At 43.3% G+C, this 19,851-nt stretch overlaps 2 protein-coding genes across 6 annotated transcripts; one reads left to right on the top strand and one right to left on the bottom strand.

Annotated features, from left to right (window-relative positions):
* Positions 1-1,755: 1,755 nt before the first annotated feature.
* Positions 1,756-6,996, top strand: LOC127301317 (uncharacterized). Of its 2 annotated transcripts, XM_051331532.2 has the most exons (8): positions 1,756-2,073; positions 3,043-3,192; positions 3,284-3,350; positions 3,426-3,509; positions 3,619-3,740; positions 4,153-4,232; positions 4,919-6,475; positions 6,563-6,996. In XM_051331532.2, the coding sequence occupies exons 1-8, from the start codon at positions 1,928-1,930 to the stop codon at positions 6,826-6,828; spliced, it is 2,472 nt and encodes an 823-aa protein (XP_051187492.1). In that variant the 5' UTR covers positions 1,756-1,927; the 3' UTR covers positions 6,829-6,996. The 2 variants fall into 2 exon arrangements, with proteins under 2 accessions (XP_051187492.1, XP_051187490.1); XM_051331530.2 differs by having other exon boundaries at positions 4,919-6,996.
* A 907-nt stretch (positions 6,997-7,903) lies between these two features.
* Positions 7,904-13,760, bottom strand: LOC127301315 (probable ubiquitin receptor RAD23). Of its 4 annotated transcripts, none has more exons than XM_051331526.1 (11): positions 13,589-13,760; positions 12,101-12,262; positions 11,726-11,779; positions 11,204-11,292; positions 10,766-10,831; positions 10,461-10,638; positions 8,987-9,124; positions 8,778-8,894; positions 8,583-8,695; positions 8,423-8,504; positions 7,904-8,315 (listed from the first exon to the last, which is right to left on the bottom strand). In XM_051331526.1, exons 1-11 carry the CDS (start codon positions 13,652-13,654, stop codon positions 8,187-8,189), a joined length of 1,194 nt encoding a protein of 397 aa, XP_051187486.1. In that variant the 5' UTR covers positions 13,655-13,760; the 3' UTR covers positions 7,904-8,186. The 4 variants fall into 4 exon arrangements, with proteins under 4 accessions (XP_051187486.1, XP_051187487.1, XP_051187488.1 ...); XM_051331527.2 differs by having other exon boundaries at positions 10,766-10,828; XM_051331528.1 differs by having other exon boundaries at positions 10,766-10,816.
* Positions 13,761-19,851: the final 6,091 nt, after the last annotated feature.

The following is a 19,851-nucleotide window of genomic DNA, read 5'->3' as shown; positions in this document are numbered from 1 at the left end:
TCGCAGATGAAGTCAATTCCTTATGCCTCAATTGTTGGGAGTATTATGTATGCACAAGTGTGCACTCGCCCCGATTTAGCTTTTGTGACCGGGATGCTTGGCGGATATCAGTCCAATCCAGGTCCTGGATCACCGGGAAGGTCAGTAAAAAGGTCTTGCGTTATTTGCAAGGTACTAAAGGCCTCATGCTTACTTATGAGAAATCTGATAATCTCGAAATAGTGGGTTATTCAGATGCTGATTTTGCGGGGTGTGTTGATACTAAGAAATCCACATCAGGTTATATCTTCACCCTTGCAAAAGGAGCTATATCATGGAAAAGCTCAAACAAGCTATTCTTGCATCGTCGACAATGCAGTGCAGAATTTGTAGCATGTTATGAGGCAACCGGGCAGGCGGTATGGTTGAAGAATTTTATCCGGCACTAAGAGTGATTGACAAGATTTCCAGGCCTCTCACTCTATCTGCGATAATCAACCCTATGATCTATGCGAGTAACAACAAGTCAAGTGCAGCTGGCAAATTTATTGACCTTAAGTATCTTGTTGTGAAAGATAGAATCCAGGATCAAACAATAGATATCAAGTACATTAGTACTAAATTTATGTTAGCGGATCCGCTCACGAAAGGCTTACCACCCAGCGTATTTAGAGAGCATGTTGCCGGCATGGGTTTGGTTGAAAGCTTTTAATCCTGGAGAAGTTGGAACTATTATGGCACCATCTCCCCAAAAGGGACTCATTTTGAGATCGGATGGGAACCATAGTCACTTGGTTTAGCAGTACTTAATTGACTGTTGTAACCTATTGTCTTGGTGTACCATTTTATCAAAAGATGAGTCTGTAATGTTTATGATGTTTATGAAAAGAATTATGTAAATTAAGTTAATATATGATGTGAATAAAGTTTATGGAGCTCATAAATTAAAGAGGTTCATTTTGATATGAAGTAATGTGCTATAGTCACTAGATTAAATGGTACCTAACAGACCATTATAATCTTTTCGTCCTAGTACATTATTTTGTTGAAAAAATGAGCTTATAATGATCAGCCTTACGATTAAGGGGGAGAATGTTGGATATTTTGGTGATCTAGGCTGCTCTCCTAGGTCAGATCTTTTTGGGTTGCTACAGTAGGACGGTGCTACAGTAGGGCGGTGCTAACTGGCCACCTATCCTTATGTGTTGTCTTGATCGGAGACATCGATTTTGATCCAACGGTGCTGGTTCCCCTAGTGCATAGTGCTAAACATATATAAAGGGGTCAAATGACCCTAGAAGAGTGGAGAATACACGGCTGCTCTCAGTTCTCTCTCTCACTCTCTCTCTCACACAAATTAAGCCACCGATCAGGCTAGCACTAAAGCACTGGGAAGAATCAAGCACAAGTTGCTCCATTTTGGTGTGAGCAATTAAACAAGAGGAGACATGGCATCATCTTCAGATCAAGGTATTTCTGATCTTATTCTTTTGTGGCTCAAACTAGAGCTAGTTGATCCTGCTGGATTCAACAGATGCCACCCTGAACAAGGGAACGGTTCAACAAGAAGGTAAAAAAAAAAAACGATGCTACGTCAAAAGGAACCAAAAGAGGGCTCAGTAAAACTTTGAGTTCTACTCCTGTAGCTCCTGCTGGGTGTGGAACCCACACGCGAGCTAGAAGCCAATGGCCCACACCGCAGAACCACAGTCTCCACGCTGGCCCACCGTCAGCCTCACTGACACCCCCCACTACCCACACTATCTCTCCCAGCACCATTCTCATGCACCAGCAGAGCCTTCATCAAGATCAAAAACCCCAATTTTTTCCCCTTCTCCCCTCCCCTCGCCGGCTCTTCTTGCTGCTCACCCGAGAAGAGAAATTTGTGCTGCTGCTCGGCCTTGCATTGCATTTGCGTGAGCCTTGAAGTGTGGGGGGCGGGGCGGCCATGGAATCGGCGTCGGATCCGGAGGCGGAGGAGAACCCGGACGTGTGGGAGCTGTTCCGGCACTACGACGGGCTCTACTTCCGCGGCGCGCTCGACGACGCCGCATTCGCCGTCGAGTGGACCTCCCCGCGCACGAAGACTTGCAGGTGCGTTCGAAGGCCTCTCCTCTCGGCCTCCCCCCTGCTGCTGCCGCTCAAGTCGGTTCTTGCGCCCCTGTTTCTTTGATTTTGGGCGGGCGTGCCAGATTGTTGCTACAAAAAAATCCCCGGCTGGCTCGCCGATTCTTTCTTCGATTCCTTCAAGACCGATCATCCCTAGGATCGCTGCTTTAGATTTTGTTCTTCTTACTCCTGCCTTAGATTCCCCCACTCAGATTCTCTGCAATCCTGCCTTTCATTTCCTTTTCTCGATGGGAGAAGCTCCGTGTTTCCGAGGAGATGGTGCAAAATGTTCAAATTTCCCCCTGGCTAAGGGCATAGTGGTTACAAGGAGGTTCAATTAGTACTCAAGGTGTTCAAGTGCTGTGTATATTAATAATGTGTTGGCAAGGGTTGTGGCTTTAGGCCAACCTCCCTCAGCATATACTGCACACGGATTACAGACTCTGCTTAACGTTACCTACTTATTCGCAGTGTAAGAATGGCTACGCATAGCGCAAGGAACAATTCATTGGTTAGTCTGTCTGACATTTAGATCATCTCCATGGATTTGGAATATTGATTATGGGTTTGGGTGCATGCCAAATTAGTTATTCCTAGAGAAATTGGTGTACACCAATGTATTTACAGGACATGTACTTGAATTATATATTGCTTTCAGATATAGCAGTTTCCTATTGACTTCTTGTTCGAGCTAATTATCTCTCTAGGTACTAGGTTGCATCATATCATTACCAAGTTCATTATCACAGTAGCTAGATAGACTTCTGCAAGAGATTTGTTTTTACTGCAAGTTCATTATCACAGTAGCCAGATTCATTATCACAGTACCAAGTTGATCTTGGGCTATAAAATAGTATGTGTTAATATAGTGTTTCGGTTAGTTATTTAATTGTGTTTGCAAACTTTATATGAAAAAAGCGCAATGAAAGCACTGATTTCATTGTCTATAAGCAGTGGTTTCGGATCCTGTTCATTTGGAAGCAAAACCATAACACTCTATCAACCAATGCTGCAACATCGCACAAAGGATGATCTGAAGAACGCCCTTCTGCATCTGATGATTCATGCAATCGTATTTATGAAGCATGGTATGGCGAAACTCAGGTAAATGTTCGATTGTGCGTTCCACTTTAGTCATCTCCCAGTCCCAGCCCCAGCCTGCCCGCTGCTTAATTATTTTTGCGAATCCATGCAGTATGCATGGTCCTGTTTTCCGTGATTGGATGGATGCTATCAACGCTTGCTCCATTGAAGATTATATGGTTTGTATTTTCTGGCAGATAAGTTTGAAACCATTGTACTCCATTGATGATTTCGTTTTTGCTTGCGCCACTCAGAGACCAGAAGGTGGCTATTGTATCACCACCACCCATGATTTCAGTCCGGAAGAACTCCCGAGTATCCAGGGAAATCTGTGGAAGGTACTACTTTCCAAGTTTCCAAAGCTCTCTTTCTTAATGTCCCCTTTTTTTTGTTAAATTGCTTTCTTGTTTTACCTGTTACCGGAATGTTCAACTTCTTACATTTCAGTGTGAATCGTGTGCCGTTACACTTTTGAGAGCCACGAAGCTGGGCCCTCCATCTGATTCCTGCTGTATTGAGAATGTTAGCAAACATGCTACCTGTGGCAACATGCTTTGCTACTGGCACAAGTAAGACTGCATAAGTTTGCCCTGACGTATAAACTCATCATGATTATAGGATAGCGTCGTAAAATTATACCTTACATTCTTTTTTTTTTCTTCGAAATGGGGCAGCCCCAGCCTCTGCATCAACCGGTGCATGCGGCTCAAAATTGTACCTTACATTCTTAGATATTGTTTTGTTGCACAAAGTCGATAAAATATGCCGTTGGACCATGGGTGGTGCATCTGATTTTGCGAATTTGCCTCTGAATCATTCAGATGCATAATAACCTCTCAAACTGATAAGTAGATGCATGTTCCATTTGTTTTTTAATACTCTTGGTGGGTTATATCAATTTATCTCTTGATAATATTTACTTTCAACTATTGTTTGCGTGGTGAACTTCAAAGGTGCATTGACTGATGCTCTTGTCTGCAGCCACAAGATGAATTGTGGTGGTACATATGTGGTGCCAAAACGAGGTCAAAAGATGGTTCCGAAAGGTTATGCTGTTGGTTGTAAGTTCTGAACTAACTTGGCTTCTGAGCTTCATAGTTTTCCTACTATGTAATCCACCTTAATTAGTTCGGTTTACAATCAATCTACATTCTTGTATCTGCCATTGATGCATCATGTTCGTGCAAGCACAATTGAAGTATGGATTCAAGCTTCACCATTTTTATAAGGAAACACGTTAATTATTGTCAGCATGCAGCTCTTTGTGCCCATTTGTATTTTATTCTTTAGCTTGATGCATTTAGCATGGTTGCCATGTATTATGAAATTTTGTAGTCGATGCCATGTTGTAGGTGTTTGTATATTGTACGGAGTATATATTTCGCTTATGCTAGTCAGGAACTGAAAAACAAGATGTCTCTGTCCGGAGTAGCAATGAAACTGAAACCATGGTATCCTAACAAAAAAAAAAACACAATCTGTTGCCCTCACAACTGAAGGATCAAGTCCACTGTATGGTAGCTCTTTCTACACTTGAGTAACTAAGTGGATCATATAAATGTTTAGATGTAGTGAACTTTTGTTCAAACTTCAGTACTTCCAATATTAGTGTGAAAATGTCATTCTCCAACAAGAATGCAGACTTTAGAATGCCCCCCCCCCCCACCCAAAAGACAATTCCTGTTATAGCTAATGTTGTTCTAGCAAGTTCATGTTACCATATCAACTAACAACATGGCTTGTTCAGGTAAACAGGGGCTTCTCACTGAAACATCCAAGTCACAAGATGCTGTAGAAGAATCATATTCAGATGAAGTTCAGGAGAATTCTACTGTGCCAAAACCAATTGTGCCTGCTATCCCTCGGAGAAAGGCAAGCAAGAGTAATATGCCTGAAGACTTTCAGAAAGCAATTGTACCTGCAACCCCTTGGAGAAAATTAAAGCAGGAGTTTGTTGCATCGGAGAAGTATGAGCTTTTCTCTATAGGAAGTTGCAAAAATGAAAAATCACTTGGTAGTTGCTCCTCAAAGAAGCCAGAGGACTTCCAGAAAAAAATTGTTTCGTCTGCTTCTCCTCTGAGCAAACTGAAGCGGAAGCAAACATCTATTGCATCGGAGAAGCATGAAATTAGATCTGTAGAGAGTTTCTACAATGCAAAATCGTCGAGAAGTGGCACCTCCACGAAGGCAAGTAGGTGGCATAAGCCAGAGCACGTTCAGAAATCCAATGTCCAGCCTGCTGCATCTCAGAAAAAACTGAAGCTAGAGGAAGACATGACTTTCTCTCTAGGGAGTTATAAAAATGCAAAACCACCAGGAGGCAGCACATCCAGGAAAGCAAACACGTGGCACAAGCCCGAGGGTGTTGAGAAATCCAGTATCGCGCTTCCTTCTCCCTCAAAAAAACTGAAGCTTGAGCAAGACTTCGTTGAGAAACATGAAGATACAAAACCACTTGGAAGCAGCACCAGAAACAAAGAAGGCAAACTTCACAAGCCTGAAGGCATTCAGAAAGGCAGTGTTCTACCTGCTACCGCTCCCAGAAAACTGAAACAAAACTTGGTTGCGTCGGAGAAGAATGAACTTTCCTCTTGTGTGGGTCGCAGCAATGCAAATGTACTGGACAATGTCTTCTCAAAGCAGGCACACAAGCAGCGTGAGCCTGAAGTGACTCGGAAACCCATCACGCAGCGTGCTGCCCCTCAAAGTATACCCAAGCAGCAAAACATAACCAACTCCTCAGACAAGGCAGGGAAGCAGCATAGTCTTCAAGATTTTCAGCGTGCTATTTCTCAAAGTAAACTGAAGCAATCAAACCATGTTGCACCTGAGAGGCAAAAGACAAGAAGCGTTGCGCCTGAGAGGCAACAGACAAGAAGCGTTGCACGTGAGAGGAAAAGGAGGAGAAGCGTTGGACCGGGAAAGAAAAAGGAGTATGCTTGCGTTAGTGTGTGGGCTAACATCTACGAATCAGAATGTTCAAGTGGATCAGCTGAGCCACTTGTAAACAAAAGAACAGAGCGGAGGAAACGAGAGAGAGAACGAGCAGTTCAGATAACCTATTCTCGGTCGAGGAAGCGAAGTGCCAGCGGAATGGGCTCCGTCAAGGCCGAACCTGCGGAGGAAGAAGTCTCATCTGAACAAGCCAAGCCACCACCTCGATCTCAATGCTTGGAGTTCATTCTTATCGGTACTGCCCACAAGGTGGTGACTCAAGACCCTAGAGATCAGTCCCGGCGACCAGCTCCACGCATGGGCATTGTTGCCCCTCCTGCAGATCAGGTGAAGACTCAAACCCCTAGAGGTCAGTCCCAGCCACCAACTCAAACTCTTAGAGATCAATCCCAGCGACCAGCTCCAAGCATGGATATTGTTGGTGTCTCTCCTATAGGCCAGATGACGACTCGAATCCCTAGAGGTCAGTTCCAGCCACCAGCTCAATGCATGGACATTGTCATCCCTCCTGCGGACCTGGCGGCAACTCAAGCCCACGCAGATCCGTCCGTTCCACTTTCATCTACGTGCATGGACATTGCTGCAGTCCCCTCTGCTGACCAGGTGATGACTCGAGCCCCTGTACATCTGTCACAACCACCAGCAGCAAGCGCCATCGCCACTGATAGCCCTGACGTGATAGACATATCTGATGATGACTGAACTTCATCTCCATCAACTCTCACTTTGCTTATTCTGGATTAACGCTGGCAGTGTTTTCATAGTTATCAGATTCATGATTTTACTATACGATTCTACGACTTTACGACCCAAATTGAGTGGAACAATTGTATGATCCTGCTAAGTAAGATTTAACGATTCTGAAAGTTAGGATCCCGCTGTTTGTGATGCACTGATGCTACCATAAAAGTTCGATCCGATTCAGAATCATGATTCTGACAAAGCTCTTGGCATATTCAGAGATTTGGTTAGCGCTTACTATCGTTTTAGCATGAAATGTGTATATGCAGCATCAAGGTATTAGCTTTACCACTGTCGTTATAGCATGAAATGTGTAAACATAATCATGGTAGCTATGGGGGGCGTGTGGAGGGCGTGTACGGCTTTGATCTGAACGTCCGTGCAATGCGCATGGTGAACTGGTGCAACTGCAGTGTGTTGTTGAAAGATGGGCGTATCCTGAGAAAGTTGAGAATTCTTGTAAGTTGTTACTCTGTAGATCATTTTTGCATCTCTGCAGTTCAACAGATGCAAACACCAATTCTCTAATACATGGTGTACATTTCCTATGAGCTGAATGAAAGTTTGGCACCTCCGGCACCCGCACCTCAAGTTGTTCAACAAAAAAAAAGTATCCCTGCTATACAGCCTATGGTCAGCTGTGCTGCTCCATTTCATACTTTATTCATTGTAACGTGTTTCTGGTTATTGCCACTCCTTGCTTTGCCATGACGTTTCTACGAATATATGCATCTTACTGCAGTGCTGGGTTAAATAGACACGAGTATGGACTGCATAACTCGCTGGAATTTCCCAGTCTTCATGGTACCAAAGCTTTGGAAGTATGGGTATGGCCCGCTTTTAGTGCAACGAAAGCTAAGACATAAAAAAAAATGATTCATGGGCTGGGCAAAGAATAATTTCTCTTTTGTCTCGTACTATGTTTTTTCTAAGGGCGCAGCTGGTAACGGCAATGAGAAGGGGGTCACGGTCAGTCACACCCAAAAGTAGACCGAGCAGCCAGGTGATACAGGCTTGTTCAGAAGCAAAGAGCTCATAACGCTTTAGAAACATCCATTTCGACTATCACTAGATCAGCAGATCCAGTAAAACTGACACAGAACTTTTATAAGCTGTTGTCAAGTCTGTAATTAACACTCAAAGATAATCTAGAGCATGTACTAATTTGTAAGGCAGAGAAGAATTTTAAGACTAAAGAAGACAAATCTCAAAAAGATCTCTAATGCCTGCCCTGAGTGTGGGAGTATCAGCCTCCCACACACCCTTGCTCCAATGGGCTTGTGGCATCTGCATGTAATTCAGAAACAACCCGCTTCATCTTACTGCGGCCCTCCGTCATCAAACTCATTAATGTGGTCTAACAGGTAGTTTGCAGCCAAGGTCTCATCCTTGTTGCAGGCGAAGTACACCTCCAGAACAAGCGCCCGGTCAAAGCCCATTCCTTCAAGCTGCATATGCAAAATGCAATGAGATTGTATCGTGGTGCAGCAAATAACCATGATACTACGACAAGGTACAAGAAAATGCAAATGCGGGCAATTGTCAAGTAACTTACACGAAGTATAGCTTCATTCTCCTCAGGAGTAACAGCTATGGTCTGAGGAACAACTCCCTCTGCAAACTGGTCTAGGAGATTCCTGGTTCAGCAAGCATGAGACTGTCAAACAACATGCAAAGTTCAAGTAAAGTGTCACGAAGGGGGAAAAGATTCATACTCGTCTTCATCACCCTCAGCTGGTTCATTGATTAAACGAAGGAACTCAGCCTGGTTGTCCTGAATCAGCTGTAAAATCTGAGGATTCTGCTTTCCCAGCTCTTGAAGCAATGGCTGTAAACAAAATGATGCATTAATCAATTGTAATAAGCAGATTACTTGACACAGGAAAAAAGAGCAGCAGCACTAAAAGTACCTGTAAGATTTGAGGGTTAGCCTGCACTAAGGAAAGTAAGCTTCGGAACTGTGCATTGTTACGCAAAACATCCAGATTTCCCTCACCAGCAGCATTTGCTGAAGCATTTGGAAGGGCCTGCAAGTTAAACAGGGCAAGCGTTAACACTTAACACTATAAAAGAGGAAATCACAGAACCACAGGATGAAGGGAAGGGAGGGAGAAAGTACTTGAGGGAAGAGGTCCAAGGGACTAGCATTAGGTCCAGAAGAGGCAACTGCAGCTTGAGTTGCTTGTAAAGCCTGGGCAGGATCAGCTGGCTGGGCACTTGGAGGTGGTGCAGGAATGTCCATCGGCACAGGAATACCCTGCATGAAAGATCAAGAGGTATTAGTTATGTAGCCAAGAGATCTGCAATATAAGTTATTTCAATATGAATTTACCACGGTATCCCCTGCATATATATATTACATGGTAGCTAAATTACTAGAATACATAAAATCGCCCTAAAAGAGGTTATAACAAGTAAATAACCATATAATTTAGACATCTAAGAGCATCTCTAGTGGTTCCTCTAAATGAGGTCCTCTATATTTCCATATAGATGATCATCTATAAAGATTCATTTTTAGATGATCTCAGTTTTTTAGTGGTTCCTCTATATCTAGGACATCTAAATTCTCTCTCATATAGTTTAGTAATATTTCAAACGGCTATATTTCAAACGGGCTAGAATATTGTGTGCCACTCCAATTCCCTTCACCTGATTCCCCATTCAACATGTCTAAAAACCCAATATCATCCATCTGTGAGTTGTCTATTTGTCTAGCAAAACAACATGTCAAAACATATTTCAGTTGAGGCAATTCAATCACCTGTGTTTCTAAATTTTTTAGTACAAAAACTAGCACAAACTATAGAACTAGCAACATAGTTTGGACAGAAACTAGCAGAGACTAGCACACAACCCCGTCCGCGTCCAAGGAAACTAGCAGAGACTAGCAGACAGCAACGTGCACATCGGGCGAGCTGTTCTGGCTCGCTGGAGGACCAAGACCTCGTTCGCAGCGATGCTGACCCCGCCCATCGCCGTCGCCAGCCCCGCCCATCGCCGCCACCGGCCCCGCCCATCGCCGCCGCCGGCCCCGCCCATCGCCGCCGCCCAGCCCCCGCCCAGCGGCGCCGCCTCCCTCGATTTCGGCCGCCGCCCAGCGCCCCGCCCTAGCCCCCGCCCAGCGTCGTGGCCAGCGCCGCCGCCCATCGCCGCGGCCCAGCGCCGCCGCCCAGCGCCGCCTCCCGGAGCTCCCGCCCAGCGCCGCTGCTGAATCGTACCTGGCCGGCGAGTGAAGCGACGGCGACGGCGACCTCGCGGGAGACGTTCCCGCCTCCTTTTCTCGTCTCCAGATGCGCGCGGGAAGGAGCTCGCGGGCAGCAATTTCACTTCGATGGTCGTGGCTTGGTCCTCTATATCTGGAGGATGGAGCGAGGATATTGGAGCTCCTCTAAATTTAGATGGAGCGATAGAGAGACCACTGGGAGCCTTTTTTTGGCCCAGGACCATCTAAATGTGTTTGGATGGCCCTTTAGAGGAACCACTAGGGATGCTCTAATATGCTTATTTGCTTGTCTAAACTTGAGAACAATGAGTCATAATCAAACCATCAAAGGGGACCTGAGAATTTTTAAAGTAGGACATCTTCTTACAGAGTATAAATATTCAATAGCCCTCTCCGGATTGTTGAAAGCAGCCCGTAGGGCACGCAGCACAGTGTCTCTGTCCCATGTTCCGCCACCCATTTCAAGAATCGACTGAATTGTTGCCTCTAGGTTGCTCCCCGCAACAAGGTTTGAGGCAGCCTGACCATAAGGTTCTGCTTCAGTGCTGTACAAATGATGGTAATAAGTCAATGGGATTAACAGGGAAGTAGTATGACTTCACTGAAACAGGAAATGTATTTATGAGATTACAAATCAAATTAAGATGAAATGAAGAAAATAAATCGACTCACGAGACGGCAACAGCAGGAGCTGGGGAGGCTGTGGCAGCTGGACCAGGAGCACTGACAGGTACACTACTTCAGTAAAGATAAGGATATAGTTATCTAGCTGGCAACAACCACTTGCCATATAACATAACAATAATAGTGCAAATCAATGATAGGGCAGCTATCATTTACCGACAACCAACTTTCCTATGTAAGTTAAAAATAAACTACAGCTAGGATGTAAAATACTATGTTTGTAACTGAACTTAAAAGATAAGAGATATAGACTTCTGTCTCTTATGGCATGTCAATTAAAGCGCTAAACCAGTATAAGAATTTTATATTTCCTGTCAAAAATGTCTCCAATGAGAAAAGTAGAGAGCAAAAGAAGCCCTGAACACAGCGGAATAGAACTGAAAAGGGTCAAATCAGGTTTCTTATTTCAATATGAGTAAAACTAACATGGGTGCTGGTGCAGTCACTGCTTGAGGTGCTGGGGTGACTGGAGCTTGAGAGGCAGGAGTAGCAGGCACTGTCTGAGTAGGTGGTGCCTGCAAAATAAATGCAAGTTAAACTGTGGGATCTCAGGAATAGAAGGATACACAGCCAGGAAGCACTGAAACATATTAACATACTCGAGCATAATCTTTTTTGTTGGGAAATAAGCAAGTAATGATGACTTTACAAGAAAAACACAAGGTGATAAAAATTAATCCAGTCAAGAGATCGTAGTTGAGAACTTCGTAAAATTTTCAATTCTAATTCAACAAACTTAAACCATACTGATTAACTATGTCTGCCTATTAGAGGACAACAAACTTAAACATACTGTAGTTTCAGTGACTAAATGTGGCAAAAGGTGGTACTATTGGCAAATAACTTCAAAAGCTTTAGATATATGTATAAGAAAATTTTGTGCCAAATGAACATAAAGTCACATTAGCCATGAGTAGCCCATATCAGTGTAATGAAGTTCCATCTCACCTGATTTGAGGGTTCCTTCGATTTAGCTGGAGCTGCACTTGATGAGCCCTTATTCTGTGAAAGGAGTTGAGTCAGAAGCAATAATAACAATTATCAATCTGATGATCAGTTAAGAAAAAGCAATTGTAGGCTGTCATTTATACACAAATAAAAGGAATGATAATAGTAACAACTATATCTTTCAAGGAAATTCCAATACATATTGAAGTTCATTACAATCAGAGAGTTCAAATTCTTGATATCCAAAATAAATACTTAACGATGCACAAGACGAAGATTGTAAATTTGTAATGGATATTCTATCATTTTTTGCGTTGCTATGCTAATCCAGGACATTATGAAATCTATTAACTAGTACCAAGCACGATGCCCTACCTGTCTAAGCATTATCACAAGAAAGTTGTTTTCAAGAACTTTGTTTTCCTCCAACGTAGTCTCATCCTTAAGCACCTTCCCTTGATGTACAAGCATTTGCTGGTCAGCTGGGTACACATTCTGCCCTTGTGAACTCTCAATGAGCTTCTTCACATCAGAAATCTGCACAAATGAATCAACTATATAAGTTGTAGTTTTCCCATAACAAAGGATCTGAAGAACCAGGAATTCACATAAATCTAAAGGCTACACCCCATACTACACAAAAACATGGCAAAGAGCCCAACATCTTTTGCACCTATGAAGAATCCAGTCTGCGCTGATGGTCTATTCACGTGATGTTGCAATGTCCCTATTACTGACTACTTGCTAACGATTAGGTCAGGCTCGGGGAATCTGAAAAGAAACAGAGATGGATGGAACGGGCTCGACATGCTCATGATTATTTTCATAAATATAGATTTATGAAACGCCTGAAATACCAAATCAATACCATAATGGGCCCATCATGAGGGTGTTGAACATAGGAAGGAAGATGACAATATATACAGAATTCTTTCAAGTGATAAAAGTATATGAGTAGCAAAATGCTCAAGTAGCACTACAGTAATAATTAAGGATGTCCTTCGCCTTTCTGTTCCTACCCTATGTACTGCAAGGGTACATTCATACCGAGAAAAGGTATCTACAGCCTACAGAGAGTCCAATTGTGGCCAGCCCAAACCATGTCCCCAACATTGATCCTCTAACTCTAATTCCTAACATTGCTTTTCCTCTGATTGTTGCCAGCATACTATCCCTTCGTTTTGACAAAAAAATCATTCAAAACATGAACGACCACCCGGACTCATATAGTACTCATCTATTTTGGCAACAAATCAGAAGATTACTAACTAACAAGTCAGTATATTCTGAAGAAAAACTGTTTTCTAGCAGCCAACAGATGTATGTACCAAATCTCCAGCTGCTCCTATCTGAGTCGGTAATCAAGGGCTCAAAGTTTCATCAAAATATACACCCAGAAGAAAATTTTCATCAATAGATGGCACCTGCAGCCTGGAAGGAGAAAGTCCCAACAGAACGACCCTTACGTTCTACACTTCGGTGTAAGGTCAGGATTCAAGTTGGTTGTGCATCTGGTGAACACACCAACCAGTCCAACCCCGCAAATCCTACACCCATGTTTCACCAAACAATCACAATCTACTCATCGAAACGAACACAACCGTAACCTAGACGAACTCCGCATCTGCTCTCTGCTCCACGCAAAATTACAAACTACAGATTGGAATAACAGTAAACATCTGTTTGGGCCCTCACACGACTCGCGCCCCACCAGTCCCGCACGGCGCACGCACTCTACCAATCGCTCGTCGCAGAAACCGCACCAAGCAACCCAGCCCCGCGAGCAGCTCAGCAATCAACAGCCCTAAATCTCGCCCAACCCTCGCGACGGCAGACGTACAGATCGGGAGCGGCGGGCGGTACCTTGTCGGCGGGGTTGACTTCGATCTGGAAGCTGGAGCCCTTGAGCGTCTTCACGGAGACCTTCATCTCGCCGCGTCGCTCGCGTGCGTCGCCGCGGCGTTCGTCGAGTTCGAGAGGAGGCGGAGGCGGAGGCGGAGGGAGAAGGGGAGCCCCCCGGAGCAGCGTGGACGGATGGTTTTTTAGGTTAACCCCTCTGGTCTGCTGGATTTATATACGGCCGTACTTTTCTGAAAGGGTCGCTTTTTCTGTCTTGTTAGGTTTGGGTTTTTTTTTTCAATTGATAAAACGTGCCTGGTCAGGAACCTGATATTGGGCCGAGCTCAAAATTCGTATTTTCAGATTTTAAAATTGTTATATTGTGATTCAAATTCATATACTAAAGGGAGGCTAACTTCTAACGAGCGGAGCAAGGTTCGTCGCGCGGTAGGCTTGGGCCGAAGCGTAGCAGAGTCTGAAGTTAGCCCATACATCGTGCCCTGCAGGGACGCCTGCGAAGGGGGGTGCGGGGGGCGGCAGCCCCCGCGGTACGGTACAGATCGTTGCCACCGTCTATATATACATATTGTAAGTCGCCGGCTAGGGTTTATCAGATTATAAGATAACCCACGACGTTTGTAAATACTCCCCGATATAGTGAAGTTTTGTTGGCTAACGCCCATGGTTTTTTCCCCTTCTGTGTTGAAAGGGGTTTTCCACGTTAAATCTTGTGTCCCTTGCGTGTGTTCTTGTTTCGTTCTTCGTTATTTGCTTGTCGCTTTTATAACAAGTGGTATTAGAGCCCAGATTTCAACCTAGGGTTTGCGACATGTCTTCTTTGAAGTTCGATCTACCGCAGTTGGATTACACCACGAGATTTTCTCTGTGGCAAGTGAAGATGAGGGCGATCCTTACCCAATCTTCTGATCTGGATGAAGCTCTTGATGGATTTGGCAAGAAAGATGCCAAGACCTGGACCGATGATGAAAAGAGGAAAGACCTTAAGGCATTTTCTTTAATTCAGCTTCATCTATCCAATAATATCTTGCGGGAAGTGCTATCTGAGAAATCCGCAGCGGCGCTGTAGTTGAAACTGGAATTGATCTGCATATCTAAAGATCTAACCAGTAAGATGCACGTGAAGATGAAGTTGTTCTCGCACAAGCTGCAAGAAGGTGCGTCAATGATGAATCACCTATCGGTCTTTAGAGAGATCGTTTCAGATTTGCTGTCCATGGAGGTAAATTATATGTTCTTAGAGATAGCACTTTGTCTGGTATTGCTGCTGCTGTTATTCCTGATAAACCTGGTAAAACTAATTTGTGGCATATGCGTCTTGGACATATGAGTGAACATGGCATGGCAGAATTACACAGGAGAGACTTGCTAGATGGCTGCAATTTGAGTAAGTTTGAGTTCTGTGAGCACTGCATTTTTGGTAAGCATAAAAGAGTTAAATTCAATGCTTCCGTTCATACAACTAAAGAGATTTTAGATTATGTGCATGCTGATGTGTGGGGACCTTCCCGCAAGACTTCTCTTGGTGGTGCAAATTACATGCTTACTATCATAAATGATTACTCCAGAAAAGTGTGGTATTTCTTTCTGAAACATAAATCTGATGTGTTTGATGCTTTTAGAACGTGGAAAGTTATGGTAGAGAAGCAAACAGAAAAGAAAGTTAAATTGCTTCGTACTGACAATGGCATGGAGTTTTGTTCTACTGTTTTCAATGATTATTGCAGCGACGAAGGCATTATCAGGCACCACACCATCCCATATACTCCTCAGCAGAATGGTGTGGCGGAGAGGATGAACAGAACCATCATCTCCAAAGCTCGCTGCATGTTGTCTAATGCTGGTATGCATAGACGTTTCTGGGCTGAAGCAGCCTCCACCGCCTGTTACTTGATAAACATGTCACCTTGTATTCCGCTTGATAAGAAAACTCCTATTGAGGTATGGTCTGGTTCATCTGCTGATTATTCACAGTTGAGAGTTTTCGGTTGCACTACTTATGCTCATGTTGATAATGGAAAGCTAGAGCCTAGGACTTTTAAGTGTGTGTTTCTTGGTTATGGTTCAGGAGTTAAGGCATATAAGTTATGAAATCCTGAAACTAAGAAAATTTTGCATAGCATGAATGTAGTCTTTAATGAGTTTGTCATGTTTTATAAGAGTTCATCTACAGATGTTACTGATGCTGTTGATTTTTCTGATAATTATGATGATGAGCAACAGAGGATCAGCGTGCAGGTGGAGCACGTGGAGGAGAAAGAAAATGATGTTGCTGAAATTGATAACACTACTGTTCAACACTCACCACCTGTTTTGCAGCAAACAAATAGTTCCATTGCTGCTGATAGACCGAGGCGTAACAAAGGTCCACGTCCTCGTTTAATTGAAGAGTGTAATCTTGTTCATCATGCTTTGAGTTGTGCTGAACAGGTGGAGCATGATACTGAACCTACTACATATGCTGAGGCCGTTGCATCCGTTGACCGCGTGAAGTGGATTTCTGCTATGCAAGAGGAGATGCAATCGCTTGACAAGAATGACACATGGGGTGCTGTGCCCTTGCCTAAACAAAAGAAGGTTATCCGCTATAAGTGGATATTTAAAAGAAAGAAAGGTTTGTCTCCTAATGAGCCTCCAAGGTTTAAGGCAAGGTTAGTAGCAAAAGGTTTCAGCCAAATTCCAGGTATTGATTATAATGATGTATTCTCTCCGGTTGTGAAGCATAGTTCCATTCGTGCATTCTTTGGTATTGTGGCTATGCATGATCTTGAGTTTAAGCAGCTAGATGTAAAGACTGATTTTCTGCATGGAGAGCTTGAGGAGGAGATATACATGGACCAACCTGAAGGTTTTGTTGTGCCTGGAAAAGAGGATCTTGTTTGCAAGTTGAAGAGGTCCCTTTATGGTTTGAAACAGTCTCCAAGACAATGGTATAAAAGGTTTGATTCGTTTATGATTGCACATAAGTTTAGGAGATCTCACTATGATAGTTGTGTTTATATCAAGTTTGTTAATGGATCACCAATATACTTGATGTTATATGTTGATGATATGTTGATTGCTGCCAAGAGCAAGAAAGAGATCACTACTTTGAAAGCACAATGAAGTAGTGAATTTAAGATGAAGGATCTTGGTGCTGCTAAGAAAATACTAGGTATGGAAATTACAAGAGACAGAAAATCTAGTGTGTTATTTCTTAGTCAGCAAAATTACATTCAGAAAGTTCTTCATCGTTTTAATATGCATGATGCAAAGTCTGTTAGTACACCAATTGCTTCTCACTTCAAATTGTCAGCATTGCAATGTCCTAGTAATGATGAAGATATTGAGTACATGTCACAAGTTCCTTATTCTAGTGTTGTTGGTTCCTTGATATATGCCATGGTTTGTTCTCGTCCTGATTTATCATATGCTATGAGTTTGGTCAGTCGATACATGGTTGATCCTGGTAAAGAACATTGGAAAGTTGTTCAGTGGATTTTCAGGTACCTTTGTGGCACATCCAAAGCTTGCTTGAAGTTTGACAAGATCGGTGAGGGACTCCTAGGCTATGTGGATTCAGATTTTGCTGCCGAGTTGGATAATAGAAGATCCCTCACAGGTTATGTGTTCACTGTTGGTGGATGTGCTATGAGTTGGAAGGCAACATTACAATCTGTTGTTGCCCAATCTACGACCGAAGCAGAACATATAGCAATTAATGAAACTTGCAAAGAGTCTGTTTGGTTGAAAGGTTTGTATGCTGAGCTTTGTGGAGATGATTCTGGATTAACTTGTTTTCTGACAGTCAAAGTGCAATATACCTTACTAAAGATCAAATGTTTCATGAGAGGACAAAGCACATTGATATCAAGTACCATTATGTTCGCGACATTATTGCTCAAGGTAAACTGAAGGTATGCAAGATAAGTACTCATGATAATCCTGCTGATATGATGACAAAGCCAGTTCATGTTTCCATGTTTGAGCTTTGCTCGAGCTTGGTTGGTATAACTGTTTAGCCCAAGTGGTTGTTGGCGCCAGTGATGCGCGTGAGACACACGTCCGTTGGGAACCCCAAGAGGAAGGTGTGATGTGCACAGCAGTAAGTTTTCCCTCAGAAAGAAACCAAGGTTTATCGAACCAGTAAGAGCCAAGAAGCACGTTGAAGGTTGTTGGTGGCGGAGTGTAGTGCGGCGCAACACCAGGGATTCCGGCGCCAACGTGGAACCTGCACAACACAATCACAGTACTTTGCCCCAACGTAACAGTGAGGTTGTCAATCTCACCGGCTTGCTGTAAACAAAGGATTAGATGTATAGTGTGGATGATGATGTTTGTTTGCGAAGAACAGTAAAGAACAATTGCAGTAGATTGTATTTCAGATGTAAAGAATAGGACCGGGGTCCACAGTTCACTAGTGATGTCTCTCCCATAAGATAAACAGATGTTGGGTGAACAAATTACAGTTGGGCAATTGACAAATAAAGAAGGCATAACAATGCACATACATATATCATGATGAGTACTATGAGATTTAATCAGGGCATTACGACAAAGTACATAGACCGCTATCCAGCATGCATCTATGCCTAAAAAGTCCACTTTCAGGTTATCATCCGAACCCCTTCCGGTATTAAGTTGCAAGCAACAGACAATTGCATTAAGTATGGTGCGTAATGTAATCAACACAAATATCCTTAGACAAAGCATCGATGTTTTATCCCTAGTGGCAACAGCACATCCACAACCTTAGAACTTTCTGTCACTGTCCCAGATTTAATGGAGGCATGAACGCACTATCGAGCATAAATACTCCCTCTTGGAGTCACAAGTATCAACTTGGCCAGAGCCTCTACTAGCAACGGAGAGCATGCAAGAACATAAACAACATATATGATAGATTGATAATCAACTTGACATAGTATTCAATATTCATCGGATCCCAACAAACACAACATGTAGCATTACAAATAGATGATCTTGATCATGATAGGCAGCTCACAAGATCTAACATGATAGCACAATGAGGAGAAGACAACCATCTAGCTACTGCTATGGACCCATAGTCCAGGGGTGGACTACTCACACATCGATCCGGAGGCGATCATGGCGATGAAGAGACCTCCGGGAGATGATTCCCCTCTCCGGCAGGGTGCCGGAGGCGATCTCCTGAATCCCCCGAGATGGGATTGGCGGCGGCTGCGTCTCTGGAAGGTTTTCCGTATCGTGGCTCTCGGTACTGGGGGTTTCGCGATGAAGACTATATGTCGGCGGAAGGGTAGGTCAGGGGGCGTCACGAGGGGCCCACACAGTAGGCCGGCGCGGCCAGGGCTTGGGCCGCGCCGCCCTAGTGTGGCGTCGCCTCGTGGCCCCACTTCGTTACTTCTCCGATCTTCTGGAAGCTTCGTGGAAAAATAGGCCCCTGGGCGTTGATTTCGTCCAATTCCGAGAATATTTCCTTACTAGGATTTCTGAAACCAAAAACAGCAGAAAACAGCAACTGGCTCTTCGGCATCTCGTCAATAGGTTAGTGCCGGAAAATGCATAATAATGACATATAATGTGTATAAAACATGTGAGTATCATCATAAAAGTAGCATGGAACATAAGAAATTATAGATACGTTTGGGACGTATCAAGCATCCCCAAGCTTAGTTCCTACTCGCCCTCGAGTAGGTAAACGATAACAAAGATAATTTCTGAAGTGACATGCTATCATAATCTTGATCAATACTATTGTAAAGCATATGAGATGAATGCAGCGATTCGAAGCAATGATGAAGATAATGAGTAAACAAATGAATCATATAGCAAAGACTTTTCATGAATAATACTTTCAAGACAAGCATCAATAAGACTTGCATAAGAGTTACTCATAAAGCAATAAATTCAAAGTAAAGGCATTGAAGCAACACAAAGGAAGATATAAGTTTCAGCGGTTGCTTTCAACTTCAACATATTTATCTCATGGATAATTGTCAACACAAAGTAATATAACAAGTGCAATAGGTAAACATGTAAGAATCAGTGCACACAGTTTATACAAGTGTTTGCTTCTAAGATAGAAGGAATAGGTAAACTGACTCAACAATAAAGTAAAAGATAGGCCCTTTGCAGAGGGAAGCATGAATTACTATATTTGTGCTAGAGCTTTTCATTTTGAAAACAAGAAACAATTTTGTCAACGGTAGTAATAAAGCATATGTGTTATGTATAAGATATCCTATAAGTTGCAAGCCTCATGCATAGTATACTAATAGTGCTCGCACCTTGTCCTAATTAGCTTG

This window comes from Lolium perenne, chromosome 5 (genome assembly GCF_019359855.2).
Source record: "Lolium perenne isolate Kyuss_39 chromosome 5, Kyuss_2.0, whole genome shotgun sequence".
NCBI lineage: Eukaryota > Viridiplantae > Streptophyta > Magnoliopsida > Poales > Poaceae > Lolium > Lolium perenne.
This window is presented reverse-complemented; position numbering and strand designations above follow the sequence as displayed.